General features: G+C 30.9%; 2 protein-coding genes across 24 annotated transcripts in view; one reads left to right on the top strand and one right to left on the bottom strand.

Annotated features, from left to right (window-relative positions):
- Positions 1 to 1285: 1285 nt before the first annotated feature.
- LOC105663185 (uncharacterized) lies at positions 1286 to 17969 on the bottom strand. Of its 10 annotated transcripts, XR_013038372.1 has the most exons (10): positions 10760 to 10955; positions 9697 to 9871; positions 8923 to 9040; positions 8687 to 8831; positions 8489 to 8576; positions 7981 to 8347; positions 3189 to 7735; positions 2732 to 2813; positions 2509 to 2590; positions 1286 to 2422 (listed from the first exon to the last, which is right to left on the bottom strand). XR_013038372.1 is itself a non-coding variant. In XM_076532501.1 (7 exons), exons 1-7 carry the CDS (start codon positions 10794 to 10796, stop codon positions 4268 to 4270), a joined length of 4398 nt encoding a protein of 1465 aa, XP_076388616.1. In that variant the 5' UTR covers positions 10797 to 10955; the 3' UTR covers positions 3185 to 4267. The 10 variants fall into 10 exon arrangements, 1 of the variants encoding a protein (XP_076388616.1); XR_013038373.1 differs by lacking the exon at positions 10760 to 10955 and adding an exon at positions 17829 to 17969 and having other exon boundaries at positions 1286 to 2590; XR_013038375.1 differs by lacking the exon at positions 10760 to 10955 and adding an exon at positions 17825 to 17965 and having other exon boundaries at positions 1286 to 2590.
- The window catches only part of LOC100879306 (adenosine receptor A1), a 118422-nt gene continuing 109528 nt past the window's right edge, over positions 11024 to 19917 (top strand). For 2 of the 14 annotated variants that reach the window (XR_013038382.1, XR_013038383.1), the window contains exons 1-2: positions 11176 to 11938; positions 12123 to 16819. Coding sequence is in view for 2 of the 14 variants with exons in the window: in XM_076532511.1 (XP_076388626.1) it covers positions 13706 to 13710 (5 nt within the window). In the remaining 12 variants the exon portion in view is untranslated. Of the gene's footprint in view, positions 11939 to 12122; positions 19514 to 19917 lie in introns of all 14 variants that reach the window. The other 12 variants (XM_076532511.1, XM_076532520.1, XM_076532518.1 and 9 more) reach the window with 12 other exon arrangements.

Below are 19917 nucleotides of genomic sequence, written 5' to 3'. Positions count from 1 at the left end.
CTTTTTTTAATGAAAAATTTATTAATGTAAAAAATTTTAACATAAAATTCACATATTATAATAGTAAGTTCAGTTGATACATGAAAAGTATTACTATAACGTTTCAATTATGCTAATGCATTAATAGTTGAGTTCAATTATTTAACATTAACATTGTTTCCAATAAAACAATGTGTATATATTAATAATTGAATATAGTTCTTCATTGTTTTGTTCTTAATTAGTTATAAATATCTGTGGTTTTTGTTCGTTTAACGTTTTTTAACATAACTTAAAAAATTGTGATCTTTTATCACTGAATTTAAGTGCTTGTTATTAAAAACAAACTACTAATTCCAAAGTAAACATTAATAAGTTGCCAGATGCAAAATTAAATGTAAAAACATGGGTATAAATTGTTTTATAATTATATTATTAGACGATTCGTTTAAAGTAAAATGTATTTCGTGTTTCTTAATGGAACTATACAGGGCACTTTACTTTTATAATTATATTTTTACATGTATGTATATTCATATTTGTGTACATACAAAATTTTGACAATACGTAATTGCCTACATACATATTTTAAACATACTCTAATAAATTAATTCATTGAGTATTATTATATTGCTAATATTTTGTATACGAATTACTAATAGATCATTTTGGTATGTTTAAAGATGATTATATTTACAATTACTGTACATAAAAAGTTACAGATATATATTTTTGTATTTTATTGAGTTTAAAATAACTTTTATTTCTATATCTCCTACTTTTAAAAGCCTAAATAAAAATATATTCAGTATATAAGAAACTACAACTATGTATCTTATATGCTCTGAAATTTAAAATAGTTTTATTTTTTATACACATTTCATTCTAATTTAATCTTCTGTATGACAAATGACAATATAAATTACTATATCTATAGTATACTATGATAAGTTATATTAGAGAACAAAAAACATTTATATTCGCAGAATATGTAAGTGATAAATATTTATTAATGAACATATAAGTATATCAAAAGTACATTTTACAAGAAAAAAAAAAAAAAAAAAACAAGTATTACTACAAACGAAAACTTTGCAGATATGTAATTTTACTAATTGAAGTAAAAATTGGAAGAATATACAGTTAATTTACCCTGTTAAAAATGATTACATTTAGTACTAATTATAAACATAAAAGATAAACGCATGGGAGGTAAATGTGAGGTAAGTATGTTGGTAAATATACTTTTTAAACAGTTCAGCCTACGTATCATACAGTATATGTAATTTACAAGTATAGGCAAATATGAGTTTATTATTATTTATTAATATGACAGACTGCTCTACACAGACACAATAATGAATTTTCTGATGAACACTAATGAATAAGAAAATCAACATGGTGTTACTGTATTAAATTAATATTTGTCAGACTTCTCTTAACAAATGTTTTACACCGCATAAAACAATTTTCTCTAAAAGTAATCATATCCATTTTGCATGTATCACTTGAAAGCAGTTGGCAATTATTTGATAACATAATATTAATCAGTAAATAATAAATCTATCTGCATACAACTTAAAACTATCAGACTTTTTTTTCAATTGAATAAATAAATAAATGGTAACGACGTGAGAACTTAGGAATATCGTATACATCTGAATTTATAATATTGCATTCTTCTTGTCAAATATAAAACTTACAACTATTTGTAAGCTTTGTACATGTAATGAACTTTTGTAGTATTTATATTAAAAATGTTTTATCATGAAATAGTAAAATTTGATTATGATAGTTTTATGATGAAAAATGAACTGTATATTTGTTGATGTTTAGTAAAACCATGAATTTCGGTATACTTTTTATGATAAAATATTCAAGTAAACATATTGAGTGAAGTATAATATTAATTAACTAGTAATTGTAAACATGAGCATAAAACATGAAGGATATGGCACTGGGGTAAAATCATTTCTTACTTCCAAATGACTGAACACAATTCACATAAAAAAGAAATGAATACACCATAAGTTTAATTTTCAATGATGATTAACTCATAAGTTTTTTTCGGACGTTTATCCTAATATTTCTCATTTAAAATTTGTACAATAAGGTATATTCTACCCACATTTGGAAAGAATAGTTGAACAATTATTAAAAATATATCTTGGATCTTTAAACCGTAAATTAATGTAAAGATGCTATTAATTCGAGTATCATATTAAATGACTTTGTGTAAAAAATTCTTATCATTTTAATAAGTATATAAAAACTAAAATGCTTCTTTCCGTAAATTCTATATGATGCTTTTAATTTTAACCTGATTTCTTGAAGCAGCTATTATTTTGTTGTAGTTTCTTTTATAAATATAATAAAAAGATTGTAATTTCTAAACAATCCGTAATGACTAGTGTTATCTGCATTGTGATACATATCTGTGTACCTATAACAAATTATGGTATACGTATTTAGAGGATAGATCAAAAAATTAAATGTGACGTATCTCAAACTGTATATGAGTACAATTACTTCTATGTCATTTGGCAAGTTTATTGACACTGTGGAGTTAAGTATTTCCTTGAAGTCCTTGAATACGAGGAAATAATTTAATCTGAAATGTAAAATATTGTTATTGTACAACAAAAACTTCTCTTACTAATATAATTCACATCTAAAATATTACATTATTGTCTACGAATAAATTTTACACAATGTAATGTATACTAAATTAAAGTCTTCTTATCAATCTTACCTATTCAAGACTTGTTTGGCAACATTTGATTTGATCAGCAGCCTGGTTGTCTTATTTGTTTGAATTTACAAAATTCTTTAAACTGTAAAATGTAAAGTAAACATTAAAGTTTAAGGACACTAATTTAACTGTTTACATTTACATGCACTACGTTTATTTGTAATTTTAACACGTTAATACTATTATTACCATGTAATTTTATTAAAAATATACTGATTGTAAATTCACAAGATTTCATTCTTGCATTTAAACATTTAATTAAGCTTTAATATTTCTAAATCCGACAATTTTAAAATTGAAATTTAAAAAAACTGAGAATCAAATTTTCAATCCTTTCAGCATAACAGTTAACATGTTAAACTCATGTAGTATATTTGTAAGACAAGTTTTGCTTTTATTTTCTTGTTTATACGATCACAGACATTATTTGAACTTAAAAATATAAAAACTATCTTACCTTCAGTAGAATGGTGATAAAATTGAAATTTCAGCATGTTATTACTTTGCATTACTATATCATGTATGTACATAATTATATACAAAATCAATTCGTTTTAGGATGTAAAAAATCTTTAGTCTTTTTGAAAGATAAAATTCTAAATTCACTAAATTAGAAACTAAATATAAGTGAGCAAATCAAAGAGGAAACAAACAATATGTAATACTACTCAGCCTTATACGCAATAAATTTATAAACATTAAATGATCTTTTATAGTTTTGTATAAAATCTAACGTGAACACATTATGATCTAAATCAGTGATGGGTAGATCAACTGTGCTCGTTGAAAAGTTTACAGGGACGAACGTGCAATCATAAGATGTGCAAAATGATATTGAATTCATGTTTTCAGATCTGTAAGTTAGACTATAATAAACTCTTGTTATATTGTTGATTGAGCAAGTTTCCCTTCATATGAACTTTACAAAATTCTTTCATTTTGAAATCTCCAAACTTTCAAGTTTCAAGTTTTTAAACTTCAAAATTTTCAGTGTTACAAATTTTGGAATTATAACATTTTTAAGTATTCCAAATTCTTAATGTAGAAATTTTCAAAATCGCAACCATTCAAATTTAAAAACAGAAATTTTCAAACTTGCAAGTATAATATATTTGTATAAAAAGACCTCCTTCCATATTATCGAATACAAGAATTTTTTACTCGCCCTGCAACGTGACAAGAGTCTACTATATCCATAAGTATTCGTGAATGCACGCTGTTTACACGTCCATGCATTGTACTCTTACGAACGCAGTTACTCATCATTGATCTATATAATCTATAAACATCTTCCAGGTTGACGCATCGAGATCTTCAAAAAAAAATCTTCAGTGATGTTGATCTTCAGTAGTTGTACCATGCACGCAAGTTACCGACAGCGCACGAATCTTCCAGAGACGATTCTTCCTCCGTTTGTACAATATATTTACAATTTTACAATGCCAGTCTTATCAGATTAATGTACACTTTTTGTTAATTAAAATTCAGAACAAACATTTCTTACAATAGAGAATTTTTATAATGAGGCGGTATCAATCATCGACTAGTCTTTTTGCGTTTGCGTTTCGACTCACCGGACGGATTCCATTCTGGATCAACATCGGTGTAAGAATAATTAACTTTAGGAACGTTTCTTTTTGAACTTCTCGTTTGCCGTAGTGGTGTCTTTTTAACCTTCTTATACGTTCCCTCCATTGACTCCATTTCGAACCGTTTTAACGACGTTATATCCGCCAAATTAATTTCTTTGTGTTGCGTCGTCGTTTTAACCGTTTCATCTGCCTGATCGTATTGACGTTCTATCTTCCTGGTATTTTCCTTTACAAGATTTTGATGCGCACCAGCGACATCTTTATAGTATCCTCTCCGTACTAAGCTTGAGCCATAACGATAGCCGCCGTGATCCTCTTTGCTCGATAATTCTGACGCTTCTAACGCAGCTATCGACATCATAGGTACAGCAGGATAATTATCCACCTTCTCCGCCTTAATTGGCACTTCCTGGTATGCCATGGCGTGTGCTTTCAGTCTCTTCTTTAACGGCAACTTGTTGTCCGCCTCCTTCCTGAATACCTTCGAGTCGCATTGCACCTCGAGTTTTTCCAACGTGTTGCTCTGCAACAGACTCTTCTCTATTTTACACAACAATTGATCATCGTACAATTTACCTATGACGGTCTCGCTCTTCGTTCGGTCATGCTCTTGGACGGTAGGGCTTTGTACTGGCGACTGTGTCGGCAAGAAATACGGATTACTTTCGATACAAGACACATGAGTATCCGCAGTCGGGTGTATGCATTGTCTGCAGTGCGTGACGATGTCATACGTGCAGTTTAAACAAGAACATTTCGCGCGAGGCCGAAGGGAGGTGGCGTTGTTAATTTGCAAGTTGCACGACACCGAGGTACAATGCTTGTGATATGGTACGCACAGATCATTTGCAGCACAGTTTCCGTAGATTGATGGCAAAGTGTTTGGATGAGTTGGAGGTATATGTAGAGAACGTTGGGCATCCACTTCATGAGAATGCGAATGAATACTGCATCCCGGAACGACGCAGTTCGAAGCTATATGATTAGATATGTTGTTAAACTCTTGTTTAATATTTTGACGAAATTTAGAAGATTTCCGCTTATCCATTGATTTGCTTATTACATTCTCTTGGTACATTTGCGAATTGACGGGGAGTATATCGGTGGACAACGAAACCTTTGAATAGGACTTTGTATCGGAAAAGTTACCGTCTTCAGGTTCTACCTTGATTCCTTTACCTCTGGCAACCGAACATTTGTTCTCTTGGTAAGGTAACTCTTTGTTATACAAAGTTAGTTCTAGATTGTACGACGCGTGATCCAAGGAAGTAACTGCTTCGAACTGTCCACACTCTTCAGAAGATATCCAAGTTTTGTCCTTCAATTTACTTATCTCTTCGTCATTGTGGTCTTTGGAATTTTCTACCGCCTTGTTTATTATGTACAAATTGCTGTTGGGAGATTTCTGCAGTAGAACCACGGTCTCTCCGTTGAGTATTACGTTTGTATTCTCTTTCAAGGTCTGTGTGTTTTCTGCAGGGGCCAAATTATTTGTTACTGCATCTGTTTCATAATTTATCACTGTTTCGGATTGAGAAACTACTTTACATAATTCATTATCGTTGGACGTTACTTCAACATGAAGAGCTATTTTATTCAAAGCATCTTCTGGATAAATGCCAACGATTCTGTTGATGATTTCTGAGGATGGATTTTTAAGTAATTGAGAAACTGTGTTTGATGAATCATTAGTATCGGCTTCGTCATCGGTGATTTGATTGTAGCAGGTGTACTTTAAGGATGCGTAATCTTTTACCTTTATTTGGTCACACTTTACCTCAGATTCTGGTTTTAAATGAGGTACGTGTTGCGAAACGCTGGCTAACAATGATAGACCATCGATGCTATCTTGTAGTTCAATTTCCTGCTCTGTTATTTTGTACGACTTATCACACTCTCCCTTCAACAGTGCTTGTGGTGACAAGTGAGGCATCTCCTTACGCTCTTCAGGAACGTGTTTCTTATCAACGCATTTATTAAAATTGTTTATGACATCCTTTACGGATTTTCTAAAATTTGTATCCATACAAGAATCTTCACTTCGGCACATTGCGTTAATTGTATTAGAAATATCTTTTTTATCTATAGAATAAGATTCGAAAATAGATTCTCTGCTATTAGCAATGCTTGGTTTATCCTTATTCGCATCTTCATGATTATAACTTTCTAATTCTGTCTGCGTACAAGATTCTTCCTTCTTTGTATTATCTATTTCTGTTGGTAGTTCAAACTTTCCTTCTGTTGCTGAATTTTCAAAAGTTTCTTTTGTATTGTAGTTTTGCGTTCCAGATAATTCTTTGGATTTAATTTCAGAATTAACTGTGTTATGAGAATAGTCAGTTTCACTGGAACATACATCGTGTATTGTTTCATCTCTTGAAATATTCTGATCATTTTGTTGGAGTTCCTCAGTTATTTCATCGTTAATTACATTATACTTAAAACGATTCGATTTAATGGTATTACCTTTGAAATAATACTGACTACATACAGCGGTATTATTTACAGCGGGACATTCCGTTTCTAGATCACAGATTTTTTTAAAACTTTCAACTTTGTCGCATGCTTCAGACTCAGAGAAAATGTCTGTTTCTATCAGTCGCTTGATCACAGTCTGTTTATTAAATCTATCGTTTTCTTTCTCATCACTGTGTATATTTGAAACATCATTGTTATTTAAATAATTATTACTAGCAACGATATCTGATACTTTTGATATTTGCTTTGTCGAAGGGAAAATCTCTGTTAAAACTGGTGTAACAGTTCCTGAAGAGATTTTAACATTTATTTCTTTAATATTGACTTCAGTACTCATTAATTTCTTTGTATTCTCTATACAATTCACTGACTCGACACTGATTTCCATGTTATTCTCGTTATTTTTATTTGAATCATTTCTTGAACTGACTTTTTTCGCGGAACGCGACGATTGAGGTGTATCTTTTGTATGATGGTTTCTTGAAACATTCAGTGGATGCTTATGATCCAGATCTTCTTGTTCCTGCCTTTTTTCTTTCTTCATCTTCATCTTCATCTTCTGCGATGCCTTTACTATCTTCATATCAACCCTCTTCTTTGCCTCTTCTAACCATGGCAATTTTCTAAACTTTCTTTTTTTTACACATTTCTCAAGGACTACATCACTAGTTAAATCAATAATTACAATTTCATTGGACTTTTTACATTTTTTTTGCAAACAATCTGTATTTGATTTAATTGTATTAGGAATAATTTGTTTTGTTGAAATATTATTCGAAAGACTACCTAAACTTTTGAAACTAGTTTGCTCTTCCAAATTATGAAATTTCAAAGATTTTAGCATAGAAATAGATTCGTTTTGCTTATTCTTATCTGATATAACAGAATTTACATTATCTACATGTTCTACACGTTTAGCTGCATTATCTTCCAGCTGATGTTCAACATAAATTTCATTAGTTTCAACATAACTAAAGTAATTATATTATCTGCACATAGATGGCACATACAGCTTATTGTACGTATAAACATATACAATAAACTTAAATTATCATCTATGTTTATCAACTACAAAAAGATAACTTTAAATAATTAATATCTCATATGTAAAAAAAAATATCATGAATGATTTGCTCTATGTTTAGAAACTGTTAATAAATAATATAATAATATAAATACCATTTTTGAGTTAATACTACTGGACGAATCAATGGGAATTACAGGTTCATCCTTCTGGTGTACACTTCCATTGCTTTTTCTGCAGTATTGTAAAAACAGTTCACAATGCTTTTTTATATCAAACTTGTGCTGCAGTAGAGTTTCTGTAGATTTTAGTTGATTTTTTGGCACTTTTGGCAATACATCTTCTAATGTACTTGGTGAAAATGTTGATGGCAGTGGCCCCAGAGATGCAAGTGCAGTAGTTGTTATTTGATTTTTTACAGCTACGTTATCATTTATTTTTCTCCATAAACAATAAATAAGAAAGTAACGGAGATACATGATACTTGTTTCTGGGTGCACAGGTATATTTTTTATTATTTTCCTAAGGAACACCATAATAAAATATAGATTAATATTAACATCATTTAATAAATAGTATATATTATGATCATTATAGTAAAATCTATATAAACATTGTTATAAATAGCCTAATAAAAACCAATTTATTGTGATTTGTACTTACGTTATTACTGGGTCCAAAATATCATGATAACTATGACACATTAGTTGTATTTTTATTAAAGTATCTAATAAATGTTCAACAGAATGCTCTGAAAGAGATATATATATAAATGCTTTTCTTCTATTAATTGTGCTACATATTTTATATGTGTGTTATCTGTACTTATATTGAAACAAGTGTGTGAAAATATGGTCATACCTAGATAAACATAAAGACAAGAAGTAAGTCTTGCACAAATTTTATCACGATCTTCTGTTCTTTTCCTAGATACTTTTAACTCCATGTCTATGTACAGTGCTAATAAGTCTGACATATTACTTAAATAAATGAATCTATTTTGATCCTAAAAGATAACAAGATAAACCATATTAATACATCCCTCAAAAAAGTGATCTTAATCACTATAATAAATTAAAACAATAAAAAATGTTTACCTCAGAAAGCTCTCGATATATATATAAGAATAACATTAAGGTTTCACTAACAAAGTCCTTTAATTTTTCAGCTTTTAAAGGCTTCATATAACATTCACTCATACTAGCACTTACATTTCTGGAAGGAAATTACTTATTAAAGTATTCTTTAATCAAGATAATTTAATAAAATAATAAAAAATATCAAAAAAGTATAGCATGCAACACATTTCAACCATTACTTAAAATTCAAAAAACATATATTTTCTAATACCTGAATATTAATCACGATGTAATATTGTGCACTATATAATAAATGACTGTTTATATTAATCTTAGTTTTTAGATATAAATATATCATACTAATTCTTGAATATAGATGCATTAACAAATTTATAGTAAAATTACATGGACTATTCATAAAATAAGTATATAACATGAATATTGTAACTTTATATCAAATATACTATGAAAATGTTAACTATAAAAATTACAAGACTGTATAATGTTAATTTTAAGATTTCTTTTTAACTGGTATCATTAATATAGGATTATTATAATTTGATAGAATGTACATTTTTAATTGTTTACAGCTTAATGAATTTATCAATCAATTAAAAAATGTTATCTTAAATATTTACTACTATACAATATAAATTATTGTCAATGCAAAATCATACAAATTAATTTTGTATGAATTTCACAACATTTTTATGATTTTTCACCAGTTCCCAGAAAAATATACTACTGGTAAACTGTAATACTGGTACTATTACAATAAATTTTTAATATTACCTCGCATAAAATTGCATAAGTTCTGTTAAAGATGCCATACTTTTATCTGTACATATATGTTTGCACATTTGTCTAAATTTTAGGATCCAAGGAAATAATTCAATAATTGATGACTTTGAATCGTCATTGTTTAATTTTGGACTTTCTTCATTTATAACCATTTCCTTTTTGGTATCTGCATATTAATAAATATTTTATTTTAAAAATGATAAAAAAAAATAATTTTATAAGAATCATACAAATAATGAAATTCTAATAAAGAGATACATTAATGTTCTTCTTAATCAAAAATTAATTTAATAAATTATCAATTTAATAATTAAATTTAATAAATTTAATTAATCCAATAAATATAAAAAACTGAGTTTAAAGCTTCTTTCTTGATTAGTACAAATTTTAAAAACTTAATTTCTCATGTATTAGATTCTATCGAAAGAAATGTAAGAAATCCTGTTATATTTTTTGGGGGGAAAATACTACTTTCTCTGAAATCCATGCATCTAATTGTTCGAATACCGACGCCTCATGTATGCATTAAACATTGTCATTTGAATCTATAAATAGAATCAATATACAAGTGCGAAAAAAATATATCGTTAAATACGTATTATCATTTTACGAATTATGAACAACATTAGACACTTATTAAATTTGCAAAATCATTTGAAAAGTTTCGTAAGAAAACTATAGTACTCTCAGTGACGAAACACACACAAAGAATTTAATTTTTGTTAAATACACAAAAGAAAATAAATAGGAATTAAAATAAATTAACATAGTAAATTCTTCAGTTGTAGAGCACAAATACACACTGGGCACAAAATAAATTTTTTCACAGAAAACTTCTACAACTAGACCGAAAGAAGTTGTCCAGAACTTTCATTTGCATTTATGAGGATTGAGACGGTGGTCACTGAATGGCAATGTCGATAAACGTAACGACAAATCGATCGAATACGCGATGAGGCTGCGTGTGAAGACTGCTAGCGTGCTTTTGGATGCTAAATATTCGTAAACAACGTTCGGAAAAAAAAAACACTCGACTAACACCAAAACCGCATACCTTGCAGCAGAGCGTTTTCACTCTGCATGCTGTTCATCCGCTTATACCGGCAACAAAATTAATTTCGTCGAATTTTCGATAACTTGTTAGTCTGATATAAAAACGTTTTTCCCTACTGCAGCGTACCTCATACTACAGACCGCGAAGGAAACTACCGCGACCGCGTCTCTCCACACACTGCTCTCCCGACAACAGCCATATTGACGCTGGCATTTGATGCAACCACCGCAAGAGTGCGTACCTAACCTAAACTTCACTGTTACCAAGCTCTCTCGCCCCTCGTGATATAACAATAGACGAAGAACCTTGCATACAGGGTTCGCATGTCTTCATCCGATCGCGCATGCGCATTGACACTTTAGATGTAGTCATGCGTACTGCGTAGATCACATTTTCATAGTACACTGTCATATTATATTTAGTACATATCTGTAGAATATTCAGTGTTATATTTTTCAATTATATAACTAGTATTTTAGTAAGCAAACGTAAGTCCCGGGAATTGTGACGCTTTTATACTACTTTCTATGAAGGTTTTCGAAAAATCGCGCGCAGCACCGGTGAAAGAAAGGCAGTGCGCACGCGTAATTAGAGAAAGAGCCAAGGAAGCTTTTTGCAGCGTTCTTTTTCTATTTCTCTATCGCATCCACTTACACGTTAGCGTCCACTTTCCAACACCGGTACCAAAAAGTTAAAATTCTTTTATTACGTTACATTTTTTTACTGCAGTCGCATTTATTTCGTTTAGGAATGTTCTTAATTGCTTTCTACGTAACTAGAGGCAAATAATAAAACCTCAACGCTTAGCGTTCTCCAAGGGTTGAAAGCATGTAATGGTTTGGAAATAAGCTACTGATTCGTCAGGCTTCTAGATAACTTGACCAATAGAAATCCACCAAATATGAAGCGCGCAAATCATCGGCCAAGAACAGTGCTGTTCTTCTCCCACCTAAAAGCTCAATCAGGATCAAGCAATTAAGTAATTGCCACATTCGAAGCATACATATGCGTCACTTTCATATACTCATCTGAAATGTTAGAATGCTACGAAGACTAATTGTAATTATAAATTGAAATGTGGTATCTTATCAATAATTAAATGATTTTTTGTTGAAGTGAAATCTAAAGCTAAATCTAAACTGGTGGTAATTTATGTATAATTAAAATATTTATGATAAGGTAAGGTATTTACTGTTACATTTTACTAGTCTTTTTAAAGGAATAGTATCTGTATATTTATATATTTGTTTGATGTTCCATTTTACTGATTTACTATTTTACATATTATTTCATTATTATTTTATTACTTTATTAGTCCACTAATTTTTCTATACAATCATACTAATATTACACTATTTTACAGCTTCTACTATACAACTATATTACTATACTACTATACTAGTATATTACTGTGTCATCAATTCTACTATACAACTACACTGTTACTCTACAATTTGCAGTATATTTAAAATAACTAATTATAAAATAAATTATAAAATAAGTATGTATGTTAAATTAGTTCCATAAGTACATATTTTTATATAATTTAAACATGAAATATTAATTTTTTATAGCTGGTATAAGATTTGCGTGTGCTTTGTATGTTTTTATGACATAATTGCTATTAACCCGAGTTGGATAGTATATTAATAGACCCTCGTTATATTGCCATCATTATCGATAGAGCGACGTCCCCTTCAAACAAACTTTCACAAACACTACGCTCCTTCCTTGACTATAAAGTGATATAAATTTTGTTTATGAAATCGTTATTGATTTAAATTTAAGTGAATATTTATTATATCTATATTAATAGATTACGAAAGATTAATTAAAACGAATACAGTTTTCAAGATCAATGACTTAGTTCAATTAAGATTTATAAAATTTTATTTAAAATTACAATACTGAAATACTACGATACAAACTGTAATTATTAAAATTTTATTCAAATGTCAAAGCTAGATATGACGTTAAAAACTTAGTTTAAGATAAAACTCGTATAATAAAGAAAATAGTAGTCCTTCAATCCTCTAGCATCGTTCAATAACGAATTAAATCGTAAATGATCAAGAATGTTAAATGAAATAATTCCAACGTTCAGACACGGATAAAATATTTAAAAACGGTTCCCAGACGAAAAAGGAATCGATTTGTAATTTAACGAAAATTTCAACAGCTAAAAATTGATTCAACGACGTTGACCAGGCAGAGTGCGCATGCGCAACTGTGCCTGGAGAGCCTCGGTTTACTCTCTCGGTCCTTGTCGGTCGAAGCCGCGATCCTTCGGCGGCGTCGCCTACTTCGGGCTCAGTGAGCCGATGTGTGAGCGCCGCGACGCCCAGAGCAGCTTCAACGTCAAGCGTCGCCGACGTGGGTTTGACGAGAAACTACGTTTTCTTTCTCGTCCTTGTCATCGTCGTTGTTTTCGTCATTTTCGTCGTTGCCTTCTTGTTCGTCTTTTTCGATCGGCCATCGTGGTGGCGCACGCGGCTACGCGTTGCCAATCGGTTTGGTGCACGACGAAAAGGGAACAGAGAAAGACAGAGACGCGTACAACCCTCTTCCCTCCCTCTTCCTCTTCAGTGTCTCTCTTTTTCCCTCCCTCGATATCCACCACCCGAAACTATCTCTGTCTTTCTCTTTCCCGGTACTCGCCCGACACCGTCGTCTCACTATCGCTGCTGTCCTTTGCACCCGTGGTTCACGTGTTCCGCGAATGCGTGGTGAAACGCATCTCCTCTCTGTGTCCTCGACCGATCTCTTGTTATTCGAGGGTGGCATGGCCAGGGAAAGGAAAGGGAATGACCGCGGCCGTGGACGCGATTGGCGATGAACCAACAGGAAGAAAAATGACATAACGCAAGGGGTTACACGCATACGTATCGTGTGTTGACGTTGACGGCTTCTTGGTCTCGCGATTCGGTTCGCTCCGTGGATGTTTCGATGACGTAAGAAAAAATAATCATAATCACTGGCTCTTTCACTCCTTCGTTCGAACGTGTCACTTTTCCTTTTCTTTTTTTGTTTTTCTAGTTTTGATTTGTTTATTCTGACAACAGTGGAGGGAAAAATGGGGAATGCCAGGGAAGAATGGAAGAGGGGAGACGATATGCTACGAGTGAATACGCGAATGAACGAAGGGTGAAGAAGGGGAGGGGGTAGAACGGTATGAAGATAGCCATACTTCTTTGTGAGGGTTCTATTCGAATTATGAGGAATTATGACTTATTAATTACGTAAACGGAAAGCGTGATCAATACATTTGGTAGAATTTTTAGTAAACGGGTTACAGGGCAGTTGAGAAGCATTCGGTGAATTACATTCTAAGAGCTAAAGCGATTTTATATTTGAAATATATCACTTTTTATTCTTCTTTCACTTGCATTGTGCTTTAGAGCACGTTTAGCTCGATATGTAAGGATTTGACTCCGGTTTGACCTGTTGATTCCACAGAAAACACTTGTTCGTTATGCGAGGCACGCATGTTTAGTAATTTACCTGATGCTATCAATCGGTACATGCATGTTGTAGTTATCATATGACACTGAAGTAAAGGTGTATACTGCTACTGATTACTGATAAATTATCGATAAGTTATCGATATTTTTGGATATGAATATTACTAAAATATCGCTAAGTAATGAAAGTAACTGAGATATTTTACCATTCAATTTTCGTTTTAACTTTAAATCCTACTTAACCTATTTATCTTGGTTTAAATTTTAAATCGAAGTCTAACTTAAATCTATTTACTTTCCTTTAAACTTCAAACTTAACCTAACTTAATCTGAGGAATAATTTTATCACTGAAACCGATTTATTCGTTTTTAAACTTCAAGTTTCATATAACCTAATCTCAAACAAAAATAAACGATAAAATTATGTAGGTTAGGTCAAGATAAAAACTTAAATTAGATTGCGTATCGTATTTTATTTCAGTTATTCTCATTCCTTTCAACGATATTTTAATGATATTGTCGATGTATCAAATTATCGATATTTATCGATATTAGCACCTCTGTTTTAAATTAAATCGCTCATTAGATTCAAAACTTGAACATAGACACAGATAGAATATTGAATGAAATATTTTAAATTATAGTAAAAGTTTATAAATAATATTTGCTAGCATTTTTTTAATTTTGATAGAAAAAAGATAATTCATATAGTCATTGAGTATCCTGAAGTATGTAGGTTTTTAAAACGTAAAATTTCATTTTGTTATTTTAGCTTGAAATTACAAGTGAAGTTAATTTTATGCATGTGTAGTGCTTTCTAAGGAATTCAAGGCCATTAAGAAGCAGAAGTTATTTAAAGATCAGAATCAAAAGGACTATTGTTTTAGGCTCGATTTAGAAGATACCTTCTCACCTTCAGCCTTTAAGTAAAATTATACTAATGTTTTTCTTTTGATGCATTCAAAATATTTTTCTAAAAAGAAGATAAAGTATAACAAAATAAGAATATCTTCCATCTTTTCTAATTTCAAATATATTATACCTACTATATTTTCCATAAGTATATAACAAATAACATCAATTATAATATAGATTCATTGCTGCTACTAAAAGTGGAATTTTCTTGTTGAAACGTAGTACACTGGAACAACAATATTTTTCAACGTATTAAATTCTATTAAATAATTTTTTCTGTTTTTAACATTTGTTACATTTAATTACAAAAATAAAATCACTACTGCATTTCTTACGAACAAGCTGTGTATTTTGTTATATTCAAAAGAAGTCACGTATCTTACCTTAATTATCTTCATTCTTTGCCGAGATATAAAGAAAGGTTATTCATAAAAGTTAAATCGTATCGAGGAGGTCATAATGGAACAGTAGAAATACTTTTATAGGTGGAATAATGTAGAGATTTCATTCTAAAATATTTTCATTTTCAAATTTTGTAATAAATATTTTACTGTCTTGAATTATCTTTTAACACTGTCATATCTTTTGCGTAGAATATTTTAAATGTAGACTTGACGTAAAAGTACCGTTATCGATTATCGATATTATTGACACTCAACGATATATCGATAATATCGTTAAGATATCGTTACGTTTAATGGAAGTAATCGAAGCAGAATGTATCGTATAATTTTATCATTTAAATTTATGTATTCTTGTCTGAATTTCGAAGTCAATATTACCTAACCTAAATTACCCTTCTGTTTGAAATTTCAACGAGAATAAATAAATTAGAATCATAAATTACATGTTACATTTTACCTCCGCCACTTCAATTAACCTTAACGATATTATCGCTACATCGTTCAATATCGATGTGTTATCGATAGTACAAATAAGAATATATCAATGAATTCCGACGATGAAATTACACGTTACACTCTACTTCTACCTTTCGACATTATCGGTATATCAAATTACCCATAACGTTTCGATTGAGAACTTTTTGATTTTATCGATTGTATCGAATCATTGATAATATTTCGATATTATCAGTGTATCGAATTATCGATATTGTTTATGTATCTAATTAACGTTAACTGTTCGATACTATCGAATTATTTGTTACATTACTGATAAATCGAATTATCGATAACTATCGATTATCATTATGGCGCGAGTCTCTCGACACCATGTGACTTTTGTTAATAAACTTCACTAATATCGTTATAAGTAATCATAGGATAAATAATTCACTTAAATAAAACCTCCAATTTATATCAATAAATTTAAATACTTGTTTTACACGGAAATTAAAAATACTTGTTTATTTGCTGCATCAGGTGCAAAAGTTTGTAATTACGATAGTTTGCACGTGGGAGTGAAGATGTACGGTAAAGAAAGCAAATCTGTTCAGTTAAATCCATTACTCATTTTTGATAGTAATTTAAGTGCTTATGCCAGTGAACTAGTTTGAACATACATCCTTTGTGGCAGAAACATTACCGTGAATATAGGAACATACGCTTCTGTGTGAACTGTACGTGTTGACATATGAACATGAGAAATATGCATATAAACAATGACAGTTTAATCAAAAAGATTAGTGCATAGAAGAGAATTTATTGCTGGGTGTAACTACAAGGTGAGTACTATATGTGGATGATAAATGTTATTTGTTTGTTCGTTGTCAGTAAATTAGTCATACTTTTCACTCTATTTAGCTTGTACAATCTCCACACGTATCATCGAAAAGTTTGCAAATTTTTATAAACAAGCTTATTATATAACTAAACAGTTTTATCAAAAGATTAGTTTATAAAATGTATAAATAGTATTATTAAGTGTATGTATGCTTTTAATTCAGTATTTAAAAAAAAGTATTTTAAATTCGGAGAAATTCCCGCCCTTTTTAAAACCTTTGTAAGGTTATTTATTTGATCACGTTTATTAAGACCTTTCTTTTATATTCACAAGTATACGCTTAATGCAAATATAGCTCAAATAGCGAATTGCACATTTTTAAATTAATAAAAACAATATATATTATTTTCAGTAGCTCGCTAAGTTCACGGAAACCTTAAACCGGTGGGATTTTATTATACCCGATCCCACATGTTCAGATATAATATTTCTGATCGTCTCATGTCTCGTCTGTCCAGTTTCTTTATCTTTTTTTTTTCATCGACCCGTATTCAAACGTCAAGCCACGATATAAAGCACTATAGACATTTAACTCCACCGAAATGGTGTAAGCGTATCCTCTGGAATCTTTAAACTCTTTTACAGCCATAAGCGGTACATGCGAAAACTGCCCCGACTAATTTGATATTTCATACTTCACTGAATAAATTATACCGAAGAACTTTCTAGTGCAAAGTATTCTTTTCAAACATATACTATATGAAGTGTAACGAAATATTTAATAATAAATAACGTGAACTTTTGTAGAGAGACTCCGTAAAATATACGAGGAAAATTATTTATGTATACAGAACGATCCGTGGCAGTCTTCGTATAGGTACAGGCTCGCTGCCAAACAAAGGGTTAACTTCACATCGCTTTCACCGTCACGTTCTGAATACTACATTCGCTGTGTTCCATTTTTGCGTTCAATTTCTTAGCGTATTTAATAAAATTAATAACGTACTTACAACTTTTGAAAATCTCCGCCATATAGGTTTCCTCGCACGTGGCTTATTGACGAGTGGTCTAACCTCAAACACACACTTTACACAGTCACACTACAAGTAACCACAATCGTTTTCTTCATCTTACGATAGCTTTTCTCCTCGAACTACCTACAATTCAACTATCTTGTTTCCATATCGTATTACTTTATGTATGATTCACTATTGACTTTTATCAAGATATACAGATTATATACCTTTATGACACTTCTTTATATGAAAATAAAATATGCTACATTATGGTTATGCAAATAATGATAAATGAGAAATTTTTCTTTTTAAGTAACAGTGTGGATTTTGATACTTCGGCACGATCGAAATCGATGCACTTTGATCGGTAGAACGCATCGACGAATTTACTGATGTGTTTTGAAAGGAGGTTAGGTCCCGTTGAGAGTTGAACTTTGTTATCCAGCGTGATCCAATGACGAAAGTCATGGTTCGTGAGTGGATATCGCGATGCAGAACTAGGTTTGCACAGAACACAAAGGAATCGTGATGAATTGACTTGCACGTATAAAATACGTTCAATATTTATCCCGTCTCATCTTACACTGCTTTAGTAATTGACTCATACTCGATGCGTAGCATGAGTTGTCCGCAGCCACTAATGCCAAGGACCAACGTAAGAGCACGCTTTGCGTTTTCATCGCGATCAACGCTTAAATCATATACAGAGTGTCTCGTAGCTTCCAAACTGTCATCGAAAAATATTTCACGGAAAAGTCGGATTATGCGGTAAAAATTTTAGAGAAAATTAATTTATATGAAATCGAATGCAACTGTCAAAAGTTACTTTATAAAATTTAGACGCGAATATTAAGTGAAACTTTGTGGGCGTGACTCCGCGCTGGAGAATTATGGGAAACCGTTGGAGTGGCGCGTATTAAGCATTTTTTTTAAAGCATAGATATCATGTTATCAAATTTAAAAATTCGCAAATTTCTACAAGATATTTTCTACAGGATATTATAGGATATTAAGATATTAGATTTATAGGATATTAAGTATAATACATACGCTTCTTATTGGTGTCGTAGATAGAAATTTGCTATTTAGTAACGAAAGAAAGCCAGGGCAGGAAACACTATACCTGCTGGATGTCCTGTCGTGGCCGGAAGTCCCACGCGTTAGAATGCCTCTTGAAACAGATAGGAAAGGTCTGTATCCTGAATGGGACATGTTAATGATCATTGATACATCCTGTTCGAGTATGTTTTCTTCCGTTGTGGAATAGCTAAATTAATAGATTAGTAAAATCAGGGTTCTAAAAATGGTCAGGTTATAAAAAACAAGGGGAGAGTAATAATAGGGTCAGTCTAAAAATATATGACACTCTCATGAATATTAACAATTTTTTTTTTTAACTGATTTGTTGTAGCGTACAGGTAAATAATAAAAATTGATCAAGTCGCAATGATTAATAAAATAAAATATTGTCACTGTTAATCTTGTATTGGCTCAATTTCTTTTTGGCAAGATCTTACTTTATCTGAAAGTTTCGAGTTGAGAAATATCAAGCTCTTTCAGCAATGTTTTTGACCGTTCGGGTCGGGTCGGAGGGTAATAAAATAATAAATAGTACCGTTTCTCCAGTACAGCTGCTTCACGTGCTTGCATCAATTCAGTTGAATGAAAGTTTTAGAACAGTAAGTTTTAATATACATATTGTGAATAAAGTTTTGAACTGTACATCACGATTTATGTGTCGGTATTGATTTGGCTGCATCTTACTTTTCTGCCTGTTGTAAGGGGCCGATTACGTTGCTAACAGGTCACTTCCAACGAATACGTTGATGCAGCCTACGTTCTTTGTATCACTTTTAGCTTTGTATGGATTTTTTACAATTCTCAAGGATTTGTTGGTATAAATGAAAATTGATTAATAATTGTTTTTTAAGAAGTTAGGAGATTTGACTTCGTATTTGGAGAAATATTTGTTTAAATATTTTTTTAGTGATTTGAACGAATTTATACATTTTTTTAAACAAATCAAGTTTCATATATGTAGAACACTATAGATGTACATGGAAGTATATTATATTTGCTTTTT

The sequence above is a fragment of the Megachile rotundata genome, chromosome 6 (assembly GCF_050947335.1).
Source record: "Megachile rotundata isolate GNS110a chromosome 6, iyMegRotu1, whole genome shotgun sequence".
In the NCBI taxonomy this organism is placed as follows: domain Eukaryota; kingdom Metazoa; phylum Arthropoda; class Insecta; order Hymenoptera; family Megachilidae; genus Megachile; species Megachile rotundata.
The sequence above is the reverse complement of the archived record's forward strand: the minus strand, read 5'-3'. Positions and strand labels throughout refer to the sequence as shown.

Bases quoted from the DNA above. Each gene is read 5' to 3' on its own strand.
- LOC105663185 (XM_076532501.1), bottom strand. From the start codon at position 10,796: ATGAACAGCATGCAGAGTGAAAACGCTCTGCTGCAAG. The intron at 8,832-8,922 runs GTAAACATTTTT...GTTATCTTTTAG, and splicing joins TATATCGAGAGCTTTCTGAG to GATCAAAATAGATTCATTTA. The intron at 7,736-7,980 runs GTATTTATATTA...GTTGAACATCAG, and splicing joins GTAGTATTAACTCAAAAATG to CTGGAAGATAATGCAGCTAA.